Genomic DNA, 19,135 nt, shown 5'->3' with positions numbered 1-19,135 from the left:
AAGAACATTGGGAATACAAGGATCAGAAAATCATTTAAAATATCTAGCTCAAACTAATAACAACAAACATTACCTGGCATAAACCTCAAATTTATGGTAATCATTTCCCATAAACTCTAAAAAAGATTCTAACTTTACTTCTGGGCCTGTTTCTTTATCTATAAAACAGAAGAGGTGGATTCAATGCTCTCTAAATTTCCCTGAAGGCATGCATTTTATCATCTTTGTTGAACTTGATGAAAAGGCCTTGTCAAGTCCAGTTGATGTACCTTGGTCATTTTCTCGATACTTCTAAATCCTAAAGGAAACATCAACTGACAAATAATTTTAATACTGGCTCAAATATATTTAGGAAGGTAAATCAGAAACTATAAAATCTTTGGTTTTATGAAACACTGATGATTACATTTAACATTGCTAGTCACTACAAATTTAATATCTCCCAAAGGTAATCTGAGATTATGGTATATATTGCAGAAACACAAACACCGACATGCTACAAATAGCATTTATACATATGTGTCATTTGCCTGTGAGGATATATATTAGTACTTAGTATTTGTAAATAGATATAATGTCTTTGAAATTAAATATAAATTTAGATTTTTATATTTTTTGTGCAGTTATTCTCCTGAAGTAGGGATCTCTTATTTTATTTGAATTGAGCTGTTCCTTGATATTATTAACCCATTGTGTCCTATTAAAAATGGTTAAATTATATACATTCTACCACTGATTTCTTGATCAAGAATGGCCAGTGATCTTGCTGTAAATTCCTACATTTAATTTGCAAACCAACATTTTCCTTTTCTTTTATATGATCAAATACCTGGAATTAAATTATGTGTTTAATTATCTATAGATATGCTTATAATTAATTTTACAGCCATTTGAATGTTGTAGCATATAACATCTGTTCTAACATAATGTGAGTTAAAATGCATTTCTTTCAAAATGGAAAAAATATATATGTTTAAAATATTCAGATATCAGAAAAAATATATTTTATTTTTATTAGGTTTTATATTTTTGTCAGAATGCAATCTTCCTTCCCTTGCTATTTTTACATTAAATCAGTCTAATGTATAACCTAAAACTTCTGGCAAAACTTGATTCTTTTGAATATTGATTAAATTTTAGTAAGTGGAAAAAGAATATGAGCATAACGTTTATGATGAAGTATATTTTGCCAATCCACAGCCAGTTCTTGCTGGCTGAAATAATTGGAGTATTTGATAATTTTAACAAATTATCTTCCAATAGTTTATATTGCTGGAGGTTTCAGGACCAAATATAATCTTTACTTAATTACATTAAAGGGACATATTGTAGGGTAATCAATGTATGGAATATAATAATCTTCCTGCCTTTGTAACAATCAATTTTAAAATTATTATAGCAATTGTAGGAGCTGGAAGAGATCTCAGATTCATCTTATCTTTCATTTTATATTTTAGGAAACCAAAACATACAGGTGGAGAGAATTACTCAAGGCCATATACCTAGGAAACAGTAAGGGTGAGATTTAAACATATCTACTGATTCAATTGCAATTGTTTTTCCTATGCTAAAAATTGGTAAAAATTATAGAAACCTATATTTCCCACTTTTATTTGTCCCTCTTTATGTCAAAGAATCAGAAGATAATCAACCAAGCCTATAAGATTCATTTAAAGAAAAGTCCATCAAAATTCTTACTTGAATGTTGATCTGCTTATCATGTAGTACACGTTGCAGTTCCAGCAGACTTCCTTTTAGGGTTCTCAGCTTGATTGCCAGCTGTTCTGCTTCATCCTTGGTGTGAGCCTTTCCTTCCATAAGCAGGTTTTCATTGTGAATGGAGAGTTCTGATAAGGCCACTACTTTTTGTTCTATCTCCACCAACATGTTCTGTAACAGCAAGAATAACGAGGCAAATTCATACATGTTTTCAGACTCTAAGTAGTATTCCAGGATGGAGACCCAATATCTCTCTCAATTTGCATTTCTGCATTTGCTTTTTTTTTTTTTTTTTTTTTTTTTAATCTTAAGGAGAATGAAGTTTTCATTTAACTTCTGAGCATTTCTTATTTTTTTCTCCTTGTCTTACAAACTGAGGAATCACCCTACTGAAATTTCAAAAAAACTGAAGGCACAAACATCGACTGACACACAGAACATGGAAAGCATAATCTACATGAGTGGGGGTGTAGCTGGGAGTCCAGTGGTTTAGCTATTTGTTATCCTTTGTCTGAGTCTATGAGACTTGTGACTAATGACAGTTGCCTACATTAGAAGCAGTTACAACTATTCCTTTTCTTTCCTGTCTGTTCAAAGGGATTTACATTGCTTAATTTATATTGATAAGCTTTTCTTCTTTTTTAAAAGTGATGTCTAAATAGCACTAAGAGGCTCTAAATAATCCTCTTTAGTCTGGGAGACAAGTTCCTAGGATAATTCCTTTGCTTTGTTTGTTTTTCCAAGTTATACTTCAATAAATAGATCACTCCTTTTTGAATAAAAATTATAGATGTTTACCTTAAGTTGGTCAAAGATCTATTTTTAAAAGAAATGAGTTTATTTTCTCATGGCAACTTTATGCTAATGCTTACCTTTTTCTCAAAGGAAGTATGATGAAAACAAGAAAAACAAACTTTTTACCCAAAATTACTCTCCTACCACCACCAAAAAATTATGTGGACACTAAAATTCACTTAAAGACTTCCATTTTCATTATGCATAGATTATAAGAAGCATAACTTAAAGAGTTTGTTTCTTTATCAACAAAATAGAAAAACAGATATTTTATTAATAGACTTTAAAATACAAACATATCGAAAATTTTTCATAGTTGCACTCAATACAGTATAAAATTCAAAATAGCAAAGAGAGTGTATGACCCTTTGAAGTACAGTTTTTTTAACTATCCTGGTTTAGAGTTGATTTTAAAACCTATTTTTTAAATTGAATAAGCTTATATCTACTTCTAAATTTTCTTAGTGTAGGAGTTCTTTTAATTATTATATTTATTTTCAAAAATACTTCAGTAAAATGTATTTCTTTACCTGAATGAATTTTTTGCACATTAATGATATAATATATGGCATATTGATGGCATAAAATAATAAAAACCAAAGGGGAAATTAAGGACCAATAATGCAATATGATTTTGAAATGCTAGCAAGTTTAGGCAAAACAGATTAATTTTGTTATTTCAAGTGCTAGAAGAGAATTCTAAAAATAGATGCCTCCCCAAGGAGAGGTGGAAAAGATGATACAGAGAATACAAAACACCCCCATGTAACCTTCTGTAATTATTCTGAAACATCATTGCCAAGATTAATAATAGCTTAAAATCACACTTAACTTTTTGGAAACATTTTTAAAACATGCAATGTTAAAAATCATATTATTTATTTATGTTTTCAGAAAGTATATAATTACCTCCAGGGCAAACTGACAATATCAAAATTAATAAAAATAATCAAGATGAATTTATGAATTTAGGAAGAAAATAGAGATTTCACTTTGTTCATTACCTTTTTTTCTCTCTTATTTGTCAAGGCTCAAACAGCAGAAATATTAGGTCATAAACCCTGCCTACAAATGCTCAGATTATCCTAAAGTGAACTGGACTGGCAAGCCACATTAAATATAATTCTTTTCAAAGAGAGTAGATTGCTCAACCTACAGGAACTAATAAACATTTTCAAAATACTTTATAAAAACCACTTCAAAACCCAGAGAAATATATTAGGGCACATATTATAGTAATAATATTTAGGGCAGCCATCAGTAAACCTTAATTTTAATTTATAAGTGTTAGGTACTTGTATAAATGGGAATAATTAAGCCCTTTGTCATAGAGCATATTTGTACTTCCTCAGTCCAGTCTATCTCCTAGCCTGTAAGTTTCCCAAAGTCATTCAGTATATACTACATATATATATACACACATATAATGGAAGAAAATTATTATATTAGACCCGTGAAAACTTACTATTCTTTCATTGCACTCATTTACTATTGGTTAAAAAAAAATGATGAATGCTATAACAAGAATGAATTACAATAGGCCGAAATCTTTAATTTTAAATTTAATTTTGTTGACATGAACTTTAAAAATTAAAAAAAAATCATTTTCCTTCAGTCTCAACTTCAATTAACAGGACATTTTTCAAAAGATTATTCAAAATATGACCTATTTATTTTCTACTTCTTAATTTTAGAGTGTATTTTTGAGAGGTATAAATACAATAGACACATGTATACATCTATTTGATAATTCTGAAACCATATATGTATTATTATATTTTTACCTGACAGTCAACCAGCTGATCTTCCATGTCCATTGGTTCTGTGGGTGAAACCAAGGTACTGTCCAGAGTGGCTTTAGTACTTAATAACCAGTGGTCAAGTTCATCAGCTTCACAACAGTATCTTTTCAAGGCTTGCTCTTGCCTCTGTTCTTCAAGTTGCTCATTTAACTTTTCCTAATGAATTAAGTAATATGAATTTAGTTAAATCTCAGTAAATGAAAACTGTTTTAAAAACATCATTATATAGAAGAAAATTTTATGTCAGTCAAAACTCTGAGTGGGAATCGAACTTTATAATTTGCACAGAAAATTTTTCAGCTAAGCTTTAGCACATTGCTCTAGTACAATTAAATGAATACTATTCTCTTCAATTTGAACTTGTCAAACCACAGCATGTAGACTTGTAGAATAAAAATTCCATCCAATTTTGAAAGTCCATGAACTTCCCAGTGCAAAGGGAGATAATCAATTAATCAATAATCATAACTAAATAGGTCCAAAAAACACAGAGTTTATTTGGTTAAAGATTTCGGTTAAGCAGATTTAATTAATAATATAGCAGAATATAAAATTGCAAATGTCAAAAATTTAATTTTAATAGTTTACTGAATGAAAAACATTTTGAAATGGTTGAAAGTAATGTTTTTATATTATTTATTCCCTCACTCAAATTCCTTTGATAACTTTTCATTCAGTTACTCTAATAGTTGCAGGGAATCAAAACACAGAGTAGTCATTCGGTGCTTTTATTGAGAATTTCTAAGTACTATAAAAATCTTATGCAATTAATTTCTACATGTTATAAGCATTAACAACTAAAACCTGTTTTTTATAAGCTCAAAAGATGACATTAATAGGGACCAAATGATTCTATTAAGGAAAAAGAATGATTTGTTGCTCAGTGTAAAAGATTATGCTTGGATTTGACATCTGGCATTTGATGAGTAGGTTGTAATAAAAACTTTTGCTGGGGAAAAAAATCCATATATAAATCAATGCATTTTAATATTCAATTCAGAAAGTTAAGCAGTTTGTTACCTCTAATAGCTGTCGTTTTCCTGAAGCTTTCATCTTGATTGTGGACATTCTCTCAGCTAAGACAATGAGGGTGGACTGTAAGGCCAGTTGTTCAGCAGCATCTGCTTCCAAAGACTCTGACACTAGTTCTTCTGCCAAAGATGTCTGCAGTTCACTAATTTCATCTTGAAGCATGAGGATCTCATCCATCAAGGCCTAGGATAAAGTGGTAAAATATTCATGACAAATTCATCTTTCCTAGCTAGTAATATCTCAAATGCTAGCTCAAAATCTCTGTCTTTAAAACAGTTCAATGGATTCAATATACTCTAATCAAACTTATCATCTTCCTTCATGGAAGACTTCTCATGTGTCAGGTATATTTATTATGTTGACTTGACCAGACTTTCTCACATTCCCCATTTTGATACATAGCTCCTTTAATTGTCCTGACACCTAATCAATTAAAATATATATATATATATATATATTTTTTTTTTTTTTAATTCAGGCTTCTTCATCCTGCATATCCAAAAAGTCACCAAAGATTACCAGTTTGCGGTTTGAAATGATTATTTGTATTATTATTTTCTTCCCTTCTCAATTCCCTAATGCTAGATTGCTATACTTGCCTTAAATTAGTTACAATGATTTTGAAATATCTCCCATTCTTTGTTGTTGCTGTTTTAGTAGTTTCAGTCCCTCAGACTTTTTTTGACCCCAGTTAGGGTTTTCTTGGCAAATTTGGTAGAGTGATTTGCCATTTTCTTCTCTAGTTCATTTTATAGATGAGGAAACTGGGGCAAGCAGAGTTAAGTGACTTGGCCAAAGTCACACAGCTAGTAAATATCTGAGGACAGATTTGAGCTCAGAAATATCAGATTTCCTGACTCTCGATCCAGCACTTTATACAATGTGCCACCTAGTTTCTCTTCTCCCTATTCTAATCTATGCCAGATACATAATACCTCCTTGTTTTCCCCCTGGTTGTATTACTTTGAGACCTCTCAATCATGTCCCAGTGCTAGCATTTATATTGAGCTTTAAGATTTCCCAAGCATTTTACATGTTATCTCACTTCTTCCTTACAAAACAAAAACATACCTAAAAGGTGTTACAATTATACCCATTTTACAGATGAGGAAACTGAGACTGAAATTGTTAAATGCTTTGCTCAGTCATACAGTTAGTAAGCATCTGCAAAAGGATTTAAACTAAGGTCTTCCTGACTATAAATCAAATACTATCTATTGAACCACCAAAATGATTTTTTTCAGCCTAATAACTTTTCAAAAACTCCGATACAATTGAGTAACATGTCCCTTATCATTGTTTCCCTGTGAATGAATCCTTTTTGATCTTTCAGTTGGTCCTTCTGCATCATGATCTTTAGTAACTCATCACTTTCCTGAATACCCTTCTCTGAAGATTTTCCTTGCTGAAATGCAGAATAGAGATTTAAAGACAATATTCTGATTTGATTTGACCTGGATAGTATAGAGTGGGCATAGCTATTGTCTTTGTTATAAAGTAGAGTATGTTTTCAATGCAAATTAATGCTGCATCATCTTTTCTGGTTGCTGTTTTACATTGTTTACTCATACTGAGATTTAAATCTACAAAAATCTTTAGACTTTGTTCATAATACAAGCTGTTGCATAGGTGTGCCTCTTATTGGGAAAAAATTTTTCAGTGGAATTGTAGGGTTATTCATCGCCATTAAATTTACTTAGATTTGATATGGCCTATTATTTTCACTTAAACAAATGTTTTACCTATACAGTGGAAATACATGCTCCTTGAGAAAAAGACCAAGTCTTCTATTGAAACTTTCACAGTGCCTAAAATACTATACTGATCTTGTATTGAGTTCTTTAATAGTCATTAACTAAATTGGAATTGTAAATTGTGTGAGATTAGAAATCTAGACTCTTAAGCACCTGAATTACAAAACAAGCAATTTCTTTTAAATCACTTTGTTTCTAGAACTTTTCTGAGCAGCTGAGCATTAAAGGGGTAGGAATGATGAGAGTGTGAGGTGGGGTGTATATATTGTAGAAGGACCGTGTACTGTGTACTGGTGGACATGATATCCAAAAAAAGCAAAGAGGAGAAGTGAGATTTATGAATTAGAGAATATATTACTTCACTTGACTAACTACCTTGCCATTTCCGCTACATAGCTTCACTGGCATTCTTCCCAATCCTTTCTTCCTACTCTATCATTGTTTCTTAATGAGGTATGTCAATTTCTTTCACTACGGCCTACCATTCACCATTACTTGAATGACAGTTCAAATGTTCCTATCTGGCCACCATTCCCTTTCATGTTTTGTCTCTCCCACTTTCTCAAGTGACTTTTGAGGGAAGAATCTCTGTCTAAGGGCTTAATTCTCATTCATTCATTCATTTACTCATCCATTGAAGGTGGCCAATCTCATTTTACAAGGCATTCTTCTTTTCATTGAATTTTTGTGCCTCTTTTACCATTTGATCTACTCTTTTTCAAGATCTTATTTTGGTCAGTATTTTTGTGCCTCTTTTACTTGACTGTAGACCTTTTTCCCCCCCCCACAATTTCCTTGTATCACTTCCATTTCTTTTCCAATAAGAGAGGCAAGGGAAAAATTGGAAAGTTAACATGACAGATTTAATACATGTTGTGTGTGTTCTGACTGTCCACCAACCTACTTTCCCTGTTTCTCTCACTCTCTTTGAATCTTATTGAAATTAGAACAGTTTATAAGAGTCAATCACTGCAACAAATTTCATTGTTGTTTTATTTTAAGAAATTGCCATAGCCAACCTTAATTTTAGTAATCATCTTCCTAATCAGTGAGGAACCATTAACATCAAGGCAAGCACCTCCATCAGCAAAAAGATTGTGACTCGCTAAAGGTTCAAGTGATGGTTAGAAGCTTTTAGAAACAACATATTTTAAAATTTAGGTATGAACATTTTTAGACATATGGTATAGGTAAATATAACTTTTATATGCACTGAGAAGTAAAAAAAAAAAAAAAGTGTTTGACTTGTTTTATTGATATTTACTAGAACTCAATTTGCAATGTCCCTGAGATATGACTGTATATTTAAGCATCCATTCCTGGCAATGAAAGAAAGTAAGCAACTTGAAGATAATAATTATTTTACTTTTGTCTTTATATTCTTAAAGTAGTTTCTCATTAAATGTTTATTGAATTGAATGGCTGAATTAAGCTTTGGAATATTGTGACATATTTTAAAATCATTGTTTTAAAAATATCAACTTAATAAAAAGCACCTAATAAAAATATCAAAATTAGAAAATCAAATTACTATGGAAGTTATAATTCCATTTACTTTTGATTTGATCAGCATTAACCATATTTTGAGATCTTAAGTGAGTGTCTAAATATTGAACTCTATGTTGGAGAATTACATCTATAGATTTGTTCTATATGTCCATGTTTTCAATTCAAGATTATAATAGTAATTAGTCTTACTCTAATGTCTCACTGTAAGAGGATGGTGATTTTGGGTTCCTGAAGTACAGGAGAGGTGAACAAAAGTTCTGGTAGGCCCTTCTAACATGAAAAGCATTCAAGTACAGGCAGATGTGACTATATAGCTGCTATCTGAAGACCAATCTTACAAAGATTAGAGAAACAGACTGGATGCCAGTGGTAATGAATTTCCCCAACTACAGAAATTTGCTTCTTATATGAGCATGATGGAATTAAAGCCATCATTTCTCAATTCTCACTATGACCTGATTTTATAATAAACTGAAATTATTCTGTACTAAATCATAGATGATAGACTTGGAGCTAGAAGGGACCTTGGAGACAATCAAGTAGAATATGCTCATTTTATAAATGAGGAAATTGAAACTGAGAAAAGTTAAGTACATTATATAGGGCCACACAGCTAGTAAATGACATGACGAGATTTTAAATCAGATTTCTGAACCTCAAATCCAATACAACATTTATTTGTGTCACTATATAATTTATAGTGTTATAAATTTATATGCTCTATAATCTGCAAAATAATTTCACTGCATATGAATGATCAGAATACAATATTTTTATAGACTTTATGGAAGGGAATTAAGATATGACATAAGTATAGATTTGTAAATTCTCAAATAGAAGACAAGTACAGAGTTTTATTTCTAAATCTAAGAAATACCCCTTATTCTCAGTTATGTCAATGTATTATTCCTAATCTTTTCTATAACAATTTATTCTGAGAAATATCTCTTTACTTCATGTCTTAATTTACTAGACAAGTGTCTCTGGTTAAAATGTATTTTTGAGGGTAACACCTCTCACAACACTATATTGTAAGTACATTTTTAAGGGAAAACAATCTTTAGCTCTAGTAACAAAGTTATACTATTTTTAAAAATTCAATCAATATGCATTTATAATATACACACAAAGTAAGTGTAAATTGATTCTGGCACAAAGTCATTGGGAGCTGGGAAGGATCAGGTATACTGGGAGGATCAGGTAAGATCTCATGTTGGAGGCAAAACTTAATCTAAAATTTGGAGGAAACTATGAATTTTAAGAGGTAGAAATGAGAAGGAAGTATAAAAAAAGCAAGAAGGAGAGGTAGCCTGTATAAAAGTATGAAGACAAAAGAATTTTTTTATATTTATGAATGAAATGGAGATTGACCAATTGGGCCCAGATGCTTCCCACCTAGGCCTCCATTTGGACATGAATGCTAAACAGTTCTATCCCATATCTTTTCAGATTCCAGGTAAAAAAGTATCAAAGATATAACAACTTCATGAGCCTCAATAGTTCTGAAAGACCAAGGAGGTAAAAAAAAAAAAAATTATATGGCAGTACTGTTATGGCCAAGCTGAGTAAGAAGCCAGCAAAGGTCTAATAAGTAAATTGCTTGATGCAGGCCAACAAGGGATTGACTCTGCACCTAGAACATCAACTCATGAAAGCAAGAAAGTGAATTGTTCATTGGCTATGCCTCACTCAGAAGTATAATTTGTGGGAGGAAGTATTTGTTTAAACCTATTCTTCCCAGTGAAAAAGTTTTAAATTGGAAAATATATGACAATTCAAGGAAATGTATTTGTGCCTTGTCCTTGATACATTTTCTCAATGTCTGGTTTTAAAAGCTAATTGATGTTAATCAATTATTAATGGTATTAAGAAATTATCAAATGCTCAAATGATATTTTGATGCTAATTTGTTGGGGGATATTGAGGATCTTGGAGGGAAACAAAGTGGATGGAGGATCAAGAGAGCTAGCATTAGAAAACAATCCCACACCCTCGGTGAAACTCCTAGAACATTGTGGACAGGTGTAGTTATTCTCACTCTGAAGAACCAACCTGACAGTTCAAGCAAGGATCAGTAGAGCCCAGAGTCAATATTATAACATATTAAAATTTTAAACAAATACTTGGGTAACATTACAGAAAAGCTTACTTTATTGTTTAAATGAAGGTGAAAAATAAGTGGGGTTTTTAAAAAACAGAACTAAGTACCTACACATCATAGTATATACTAGAGATTATGCTTGCCTTTCCTCCCTGCCCTTATTTTTATTTCACAGCTTGAAGACAAGTAAAAATTATGATATGGAACATTTTTTTTTACTCTACAAAAAAGCAGTATACTAAGAAAATAATTCAGTCTGATCTTCTGAGTCTTAAGACAAACAATAACTATGCACCTACTTAATCATTTAGAAAAAAAAAAAAAAAAGTTGTAGCAATTATTTATTTATTTATTTATTTATTTATTTATTTATTTATTTTACCTGATGTTCCGCCATCTGACTTTCTGGACTCTTGCCAGGTTCTAGACTTTCGTTCAGTTTCACTTCAATAGCCTCCATCTTTGTAGAAATAGATTGAAGAGAGTCTTGGTATTTCTGCTGGCGTTCCAGAGCTTCATAGAGAGTACGCTGCTTTTCACTGATCTAAACGAGAAAAGGGATATTACCAAATATTTCCACAAGCCCTTATCATCCTGATTACAAAATTTATTTCTTCACTTTTTTTACCCTGTGCAATCTAATACTGTGTGTCTGATGTAGAAAGTATATACATTTATTTCACAATCCAAGTGACAATTGATGTATATCTATAATTCGACATGTTCAGTGACTTACCACATTCTTTAAGGTTTCCCATGAACGCTGCAAATCATCCAGTTTAGCACTGGTGGATGACTCTAGCCCTGGTTCATAGAACTCCTGGCTTGATGATGTGCTGGCTTGAATTCTGGCAGCATCATTCTGCAACTGTTCAGCAGATAAGGCTTGGTAATAAGCAATGTCCTACGATTGTGAAGCACAACATTGCATTCAAAAGAAAGATGGAGCACTTTGTGAACATGCCTTATATGCTATCATGGGAGGAAATGGATTCTCTACTTTTAAAATAACAGAATAAGTAATGATTTACTATTATTTTGTGGTACCATATATAATCACACAATAATACAAAGTCTATATAACTCTGTAGAGAAGTTCTCCAAGTACAGTTGTTTCTTTAAAAACAAACAAACAAACAAACAAAAACAAAGACAAAAAACAACACTATCTTACAGTAAAATCTTCATTTAGGATTTGATAGAATGAAGTCATGGAGAATCCAAATTACTTGCTTACTTTTATAGTGATTAATGGATCGTATGCAAAATAAAACAGATGCTATTTAAGATCTCTTTCAGTTCTTAAGTATAAAATGCTTGAATATCATCTTTGTATTTAACTCATACATATTTGCTGAATTGAATTAGAGCAGCAGAAGATGGAGATAAAAAATTCTGTTTATTGTTTTATTTTATTTATTAGATTATGACTTAAATCACTTAAAATTTACTTCAGTTAGAACAAATAGAGGGAACTTCCACGTGACTTTTATCAACATAGGCTGGCATCTTTTCTTCAACTTAAAGTCTTAACTTTGCCTACAGTCTTGAAAACTAAACTACTTTCTCAGGATCTCAGAATTTGCATTTAATAGAGGCCAAGCATCAGTTCAGGTCCTCCTGGCTTCAAGACTGGTACATTGCCCACTATTGAAAAAACTATATCTATGCAAATGATTTCTCCATCTTCTCACTTCCTATTAAATTCAAGGCAGTTTTTTCTCCCAGATTTGGTTAAGATGGATGAGTTCTATCCTAATTATCCTTGACTAAATTTGTTTTTCCTAAGATAACTTCCAGGCAGCCAAGGTTACAGGGCAGAGTGCTAGACCTATAGTCAGGAGGGTCCAAATTCAAACTCAGTCTCTGACATTTACTAGCTGTATGACCCTAGGCAAGTCACTTGACTTTTGTATACCTCAATTTCCTCAAAAGTAAGATGGGGACTCTGGAAAAGAAAATAGTATCTTGCTAAGAATACCCTATAAAATGGAGTCACAGAGAATGGATACAACCAAATGACTTAACAACAATAACAAAAAAAAAATAGTAATAATTTCTGTAAATACGAAGAATAAGCAATGGATTAGGCCAACAAGTTCACTGCTTACTCTGTATACTTAGAATAGACAAAATTAATTGACATGCTGTAACATTTTAAAAAACAAAGCAAAATATGCCACAGCACAATAAAGCATGTTGTACAGTCTCTCTTTCAATCCAGCCTAAAAATATATATGGGGGCATCAAACTCGATAATGTATAACAAAGAGCCCAGGAAAATTGGATGAGGAAAAATTGGCAGTAATCTTATAGATATTCTAAATCCTGTCATTTTTATACTCTTTAAAGTAGTATCTTTTCACTTACTGATTCAACATATAAATTTGAATTCATCATCCTTGTTTTAGATGACAAAAGCAAAACAAATCTAATTGTCCCCATATTCATGAAATATTTATTTATTTTAAAAAAATGAAAAAATAATAAAAAATACCTAGAAACAATATTACAGGTTTACCTAAAGCATTACTTATTTGTTCTAGACAACTTTTCCTGGGTTTGTTCTGGGAAATAATATAAGATCTGACACAGCCAAAAAAAAAAAAAAAAAAGTATGTTAGCATTAGAGCAGAATCCAGAAAGTAACATCTCAGCTTTGTTTCTGACTGCATCTGTGGCCTCAATCAAATAATTAATTTCTTTGGACTTCAATTCTTTCAACTGAAAAATGAAGAAGTTGGACTAGATGATACTAAAGTCTCTTTTAGTTATAAAATCTATTCTTTATGAGTTATGATTTCTCAATTTAAAATGGTGACTTCTTCAAGTGACTTCTTAGTCTAATATCCCTTCCAGCCTTTGAATAGTATTTCTAATGTGTGTTCATCTTGAGAATTGGCGAAGGTTTCTGAGTGTATTTAGCTCAGCTGGTTCAACTGGTAATAATAGGGCTTTCTAGGCCAAGTGTGCGTTCTCTCTCTCTCTCTCTCTCTCTCTCTCTCTCTCTCTCTCTCTCTCTCTCTCTCTCTCTCATCATCATCATCATCATCATCATCATCATCATCATCATCATCATCATCATTCCAGATAAAGTGAAACTGGAAGAAAGTCATTTAGTAAATGCAATTAAATAATAATACATAAGAAAGCCAAATAGACAGGAACTTTTTTAATGACTTATGCCAGTGACCTCCTTTATTGATAAGCAAAATGAAAGGAGACAAATAACAGAGGAATGTTGATGACTGCATATATTGACACACAAATGTGTCAGAGCTAAAATTAAACTTGGGTGAATGCCCCTATAGGAATATGCATTTGAAATTCATTAATAATAACCTTATTTTTTAGTTCTATTGTGGACAATAACTATTCTTTAGTCTAAAAGATTGTATCTTGCTGAGAATGGCTATTCTGTGAAAAATTGTGTGAATCTTTCTTTCCTAAGAAATGCAGCTAATGTATAGTTTATACAGGCAGTATTTATTACAGGATGTAATCTCTGCCTAATAAATGGCATGAATAAACTAAATGATCTCTGTTTAATAAAATATATTAACCATTGATAATGGAATCATTATTTGAACATAATTAGCAAATTTGTTAATAGTTACTTATGAATAAGTTTTGTGTAATATGGATATATTGTTAACAGCTCAAAGAAGTCTCAAAATACAGAAAATGTTAATCTTCCTCTTTTGGCAAATGTTTCAAATTCATAAATTTGCAAGGTTGTTATATATGATGATTAAAAAAATTATTCTCAAACTTTAGCTTGAGGTTACAAAGTTGTATTATTTAATTTAACTAGGCTATATAGTCAATTACTTCAGATAAAATATTATATATTAAAAAGCTCACAAATATCCTTAACAAAAGCACAATAAATAAATAGTTTTCTGGCTAATTGTTTGGGCAGGAATTCTGATATATATTTTATATCATACATGATAGAAGAACAAACTTAATTTGTAATATATATACCGCTATAGTTAACAGTACCCTTATACTACTTGTTTTCTCAAATATGTCTTATCAAAGTCTAGTCTTGGGACTGAATATAGCATTTTTCTGTGGAAGCACTCTAGTCAAAATATGAATACAATTTCAAATTTGTCAAAAATATGTTTTCTGATCCCACTTTTAAAATAATGATTTACTCAGGTATACTTGGGGCAAAATTTATAGATTCAATTAAGTTAAGTCAATAGTATAAAGTGTAGTTTCAATGTTCTAAGTATTGAAGGCCTTAAGACATCACTGAGAAATGTATCATGATATCTGCATATTCTTGAATTAGGAGCATGAATAATTATAAAATTTATTACAACATCAAGAGGAAAAAGTCTCAGAAATTCCACTTTTTCTTGGTTAAGACAGAACCTAAGTGAATTTCAAAAGAATATCATGCATGTATTTGCTGCAATTTCTGCTTTTGTTGGTCACTCTGTCTGAAAAACCTAGTTATTGTTACAAGTTGGCTAATAATTACACTTAATCAAACTTGGAATACGATTGGGTTAGCTATTTAATTTTGATTTGCTTAGAGCAAGTACACCAACTCCTTTTCCTTTGTAGGAGATGCAATTATAAGAAACTGCTATTTTTGGCCTAGAATAATAAACTTCAGTGCTGGATGATTTTTAGTGTTTTCAGCCTGAACACTTATACTTAAGGATGAATTCCTATGAAAATATTCTCTGTAGTCTCAACCTGAAATTTAATAGGCATGATGCAACATTTTTGGTAATATTTTTGTACCCTTTCTCTATTAACTCATTTCTGTACAAGCATAGTTTTTGTTGACTATACAAGTTAATTTCTAAACATTCCCCCTAGTTAGATGAAAATAATACTTGAATAAATTCTTCTGTGGGTTTTTATGCATATAGAGTATTTCCTAATTTTCAGAATAGAATTGCTTCCACAATATTTTTCCAAAGTCAATTATTTATTAGATTATGACTTAAATCACTTAAGTGTTAGAATATACATTTTAATTAATCAAAAGGTTTGGAAAGAATTTCAAATGCATGAATATAATATTTAGAAGAATGATTACTGAGTTTATACCTTGCCACTAAAATCTACTAGCTATGTGGCAAGTCTGTAAGTCAGTCTCTGTAAAATAAGAGTAATTAACATCTACCTTACAAGGCTGTTTGAAGATTAAAAGCAATAATACGAGGAAATAATTTATATCAAGAGCTTTACATTACAGACATGTCAGCTTAAAAGCTGATATTTTTATATCTGAGCCTTATCTTTGGAATAAAATCAAAATTTCACTCATAATTTTGATGATGTTAATGTTGTTTTATAGATATTTGATCTGTGATTTTACTGCCATAGAGAATTCTTAGAATGATTATTTTCCTTTAACAAAGCAAGGTATCATTTTCTCAAAATCTTACAATTTTGGAGTTACCAATAGCACTGAAAAATTAAGTGACTTGACGAAAATTATAGAGCAAGCAGATGTTAAGAATAATGACTTTGAACCAGGTGTCCCTAGTTCTGAGGCTGGCACTCTATCCACCATTCCAGAGTGTCTCTCTTATACAGAATGTCATATGTTTGTTTTTAAATGCACACACAGTCCATTACCATATGATGAGGAATGTGGTAACAGAAAAACTGTTAATCAAGAGAAAAATGAGTAGAAAAAAGAAACCAGAAGTAAATAGATTCCTACTTGCTGGTGTATTGGCTCTCCTATTTAATAGAATTTTACTTAAAATTTATATCACACTAAGTGAATAATATAATATACTATGCAATAGAGATTAATTCATTAATGAATAAGTGAATTAGTGACTAAATGAACCTCTCTGTCCCTTTTTCTCCTGAAGTGGTAAATTCACAAGGTAGTCCAAGGTACTCTCTTTCACAACCCATTTACAAAAATACTGAGGATGATCTAAGTACTGAGTTGTCTCTTAAGGGGACTCTCTCTCTCTCTCTCTCTCTCTCTCTCTCTCTCTCTCTCTCTCTCTCTCTCACACACACACACACACACACACACAGGTTCGTTTTTGAAGATGGGCCTACCAAATAAGCAAATGGATCCTAATGGGAATACCTCTTCCTATCCCAACATCTCAAATATATCATTCATCAGAGGGTTCCCAGGATAGGTGTCATCCTGGATGCCTCAATCACACTCCACGTATTCCATGTGCTGCTATGTCCTGTCATTTCAACCACTGCCATCTCTCTCATATAAATCCCCTTATTTCCTCTGATTTAGCCAAAGTTTTGTTGGTTTTTTTCTTCTTACTAAGAGACAGCTCTGATCATGTTACTCCCCTATTTAAAAAATTCCAAGGGCTCCATGTTTTACCCTGGACCAATTTTTTAAAAAATCCTATTTGATTTTAAAACTGGTCCTATACTATATTTCCAGTCTTTCCCTCTTTTATTCCCTTCCACACACTGGTCTAGTATTTTTATTGTCCCTTACACTAGAAAGTCTAAGTTTCAACTGTGAAAGACTGGTTATATCCCCAATGCCTGGATTTTTTTACTTCCTAGGATCTTCCTACTAGCTTTCCTGGCTTCCTTCAAGACTCAGCTCACATTCCAGCTTTGCAGAATACCTTTTATATTCCCCATCCCCACCTTTCAATGTGAATGAATGGCTTTCCTCTATGATTACCTCCAATTTATGGCATATGTAATCTATCTACGTGTCATATCTGTATATAGTTGTTTGCATGTTGTCTTTGCCATTTGAATGTGAGTTCCCTGATGGCAGGGACCATGATTTCTTTTTCTTGTCTCCTTGATAATTAGCACATACTTCATATAGAGTAATAAATACTTTTCAACTTACTGACCATCACCATCACCCACATATACATTGACTGTTGCTTAAAATAGAGCCTAGAACCATTTATTTTAGGCATTTGTATCCTTACTAAAATGTAAATGCTGTGTGTGAATAACATTTTACTATGCTATTAGTCATTTATTTTCTAGAAGGAAAATAGGTTTTGAAAATTGAAAAAGAAGAGATGGCAGAGGGTGACTGAGGGTGAAATTATCTAGGTAGGAGTGGGTAATAGGAATTGATGGCAAAGTATGGATTAAGATCAAGAGAATTTTCTTTCCTGTTTCACAATTTTGTCCAGCACTGCCTCAGTCACCATTTTTTTAACAGAGTTTTGAATTTCAAACACAGTAAAATACATATCCACAGTGATAAGGCATTGATATTTATAATATTTTGTACCCACTATACACATGGCATTTTATTAAGCATTGAAGATATAAAACCAAAAATTAAATAATAATTTTGTTTATCAACAGGACACAATTTGTTTTACCCACTCCCCACAGAATGTTGGAAAATAAATACAAGATTATAGAATTAGAAGGGACTTCACAGAGTGTTTATATCTAATTTCATTATTTTACTGATGAGGAAACTGAGGAACAAGAAAGTGAAATAACTTTTCCCCAGAGTCATACAGCTAATATGTCACAAGCAAAAGTTTGAACCCAGGTCCTCTGACTCCAGAATGAATGATTTTTCTATTGTTCCACATAACTTGATGATTCAAAAATGTGACTATTTTAAATTATGTGAAATGCATTTTAAAAAATAACAAAAGTAATAGTTTTGTTACTATATCCTGGAAAAGACCAATAGGTTGTGAAATATACCATGAATTAGATACAAATTTCTTAGTATAGATGAAAACCTGAGATTTTAATCAATTATGTGAATCTGTTCTCATATTTAGATGCATAGGAAGACCTAGCTGTTAGAATAAATTTATTTTTGTATTTTATCTGGTTATTATAGAGATTTAACCAAGAAATCCTATTTTCTTCAACTTTTATTGTACTATTTTTTAAATTTACATGATACAGATTTGTCACCATTTTGCACTCTAGATAAATTCAGTCTACATCCAAAAATACTCTTTAATTCAAACAACTCAGAGGATCTTAATATTTAAAGATGGAAGAAAGTTTGGAGATCATTTAGTTCTATCACATAATTTACAACTGGGAAGCCCTACATTCATGAAACTTTATGCCAAATAGAACAGTGATAAAAATTAAAAAGTTAATACTGAGAGATTTAAATTTGAGACAATGTGTCAAATACAATTTTTTTTAGAAATAGTAACAATTCTCCTTTCACTAAAATCTTTTCACTAAGGTCTCATCATCATACAGGTGCCCTTCATTCTAAAAGGCTAAGTCAATGGAATTTTATAAGGGAACTGTAATGTAATATACAGTTGAGGCAGGGTTCAAGGAAGACCTGGGTTCAAGTCCAACCCCTTGAACATGCTAATTTGGGCATATGGCCAAATCACTTAATCTCTCAGCAACAATCTAATATTAGACATTGCAGATGAATTGATGATTTGAGTTAATTGCTGCACCAGTAATGGACCCCACCC

The 19,135-nt window shown here is 31.6% G+C and overlaps 1 protein-coding gene across 21 annotated transcripts in view; it reads right to left on the bottom strand.

Annotated features, from left to right (window-relative positions):
- The window catches only part of SYNE1 (spectrin repeat containing nuclear envelope protein 1), a 571,419-nt gene that overhangs the window by 142,570 nt on the left and 409,714 nt on the right, over positions 1-19,135 (bottom strand). For 19 of the 21 annotated variants that reach the window (XM_074309511.1, XM_074309493.1, XM_074309505.1 and 16 more), the window contains 5 exons: positions 11,449-11,616; positions 11,095-11,256; positions 5,337-5,531; positions 4,299-4,472; positions 1,699-1,890 (listed from right to left, as the gene is read on the bottom strand). In XM_074309511.1, the coding sequence (XP_074165612.1) occupies positions 1,699-1,890; positions 4,299-4,472; positions 5,337-5,531; positions 11,095-11,256; positions 11,449-11,616 (891 nt within the window). The remainder of the gene's footprint in view (positions 1-1,698; positions 1,891-4,298; positions 4,473-5,336; positions 5,532-11,094; positions 11,257-11,448; positions 11,617-19,135) is intronic. The other 2 variants (XM_074309503.1, XM_074309510.1) reach the window with 1 other exon arrangement.

The sequence above is a fragment of the Sminthopsis crassicaudata genome, chromosome 4, assembly GCF_048593235.1.
Source record: "Sminthopsis crassicaudata isolate SCR6 chromosome 4, ASM4859323v1, whole genome shotgun sequence".
NCBI classification, from domain to species: Eukaryota; Metazoa; Chordata; class Mammalia; order Dasyuromorphia; family Dasyuridae; genus Sminthopsis; species Sminthopsis crassicaudata.
The sequence above is the reverse complement of the archived record's forward strand: the minus strand, read 5'-3'. Positions and strand labels throughout refer to the sequence as shown.